Source organism: Nothoprocta perdicaria, unplaced genomic scaffold, assembly GCF_003342845.1.
Source record: "Nothoprocta perdicaria isolate Ctin4 unplaced genomic scaffold, notPer1 scaffold_523, whole genome shotgun sequence".
Taxonomy (NCBI): Eukaryota; Metazoa; Chordata; class Aves; order Tinamiformes; family Tinamidae; genus Nothoprocta; species Nothoprocta perdicaria.
Window position 1 is genome coordinate 88,413 of NW_020455781.1, and position 1,342 is coordinate 89,754.

Sequence of the window (1,342 nt, forward strand, 5' to 3'; positions counted from 1 at the left end):
TAAACAGGGGTTCCCAGGAAGTTTATAGTACCAGCTGAAAACATGAGAGTAGTGAAAAACTGGCATTTTTCCCTCCTCCACTCGCTCCTGGCAGCTGCAGCAGCGGAGCTCAGTGCTGCCCAAGGCAGGGAGCCGGCAGTGGAGCCCGCGGACGCTGCTCGGAGCGCCCACTGCCCTTGCTCCAGCACAGGGGCACGGTGGGATGCTCGGGAGCTGCTGCAGCCCCGCTGAGCTGCCCACGGCCACGGTGGGACCCTCGGGAGCCGCTGCAGCCCCACTGAGCCGCCTGCGGCTGTGGCGGGATCCTTGGGAGCCGCCACAGCCCCACTGAGCTACCCACGGTCACGGTGGGACCCTCGGGAGCCGCTGCAGCCCCACTGAGCCGCCTGCGGCTGTGGCGGGACCCTCGGGAGCCGCTGCAGCCCCACTGAGCCGCCTGCGGCCGTGGCGGGACCCTCGGGAGCCGCGCGCCCGAGCCCCGCTGCCGCCTGCCCCAGCACCCCGACCTCCTGCTCCGCCGCCTCAGCCGAACACGTTGGACTTGGGCCTGAGCTTGAAGGAGGCTTTGAGGGGCTTCTCCTCCTGCTCGTCGTCCTCRGTGTCGCCACGGAAGGAGGGCGTGTTGTGGATGATCTGGGTCCTGAAGCGGATCTTGTTAAGCCGRGGCTTCATCCGCCCGCTGCCCGAGGCTTTCCTGGTCATCTCCTTGCCCTTGCCSGGCACCGCAGTCCCCTCGGCGCCCTCGGCCTCCTCCCCCGTGCYGTGGTGGTGGTGGTGGTGATGGGAGAGCCGGTAGCTCATGAGGTTGGAGGGCAGCACCTTGGAGAGCCTCCACCGCCCGCTCCCGTTGCCGGCGGCCCCTTCCTCCTCCTCGTCCTCCTCGTCCTCGTCCAGGGCGCCCACGAGGCTGCGCATGTCGCCCGGCGTGCCCTGCCGCAGGTACTGGGCCGCCTTGCGCCCGCTGTAGTCGCGGATGTCCACGTCGGCGTCGTAGGCGCCCACGAGCAGCTTCACCACCTCGGTGCGCCCGTGCATGGCGGCCAGGTGCAGCGCGGTGTAGCCGCCGCTCGTGCGCGCGTTGATGTCCACGGGCAGCCGGTGCCGCTGCGCGAAGTTCACCAGCATGGCGAGCAGCTCCTGGCGCCCGTGCTTGGCGGCCCAGTGCAGCACCGTGAAGCCCGTGACGAAGTCGCGCTTGCAGAGCAGCGCCGGCTCGCAGCTCAGCAGCCCCTCCAGGCTCTCCCAGCGCCCGTCGGACGCCGAGAGCATCCAGGCGTGCTCCAGCGGGTCCAGCGCCACGGCGCCCGCCGCCTCCTCCTCGGCCGACGACGAGGCCACCGAG

General features: G+C 70.5%; 1 protein-coding gene across 1 annotated transcript; it reads right to left on the minus strand.

Moving 5' to 3' along the window:
• Positions 1 to 520: 520 nt before the first annotated feature.
• On the minus strand, positions 521 to 1,341 carry LOC112954967 (ankyrin repeat domain-containing protein SOWAHC-like; the record flags this gene model as incomplete). The annotated part of the gene is made up of 1 exon (XM_026048249.1): positions 521 to 1,341. A coding segment is annotated over one exon (819 nt), but the record flags the coding sequence as incomplete, so codon positions are not given.
• Between the last annotated feature and the right edge of the window lies 1 nt (position 1,342).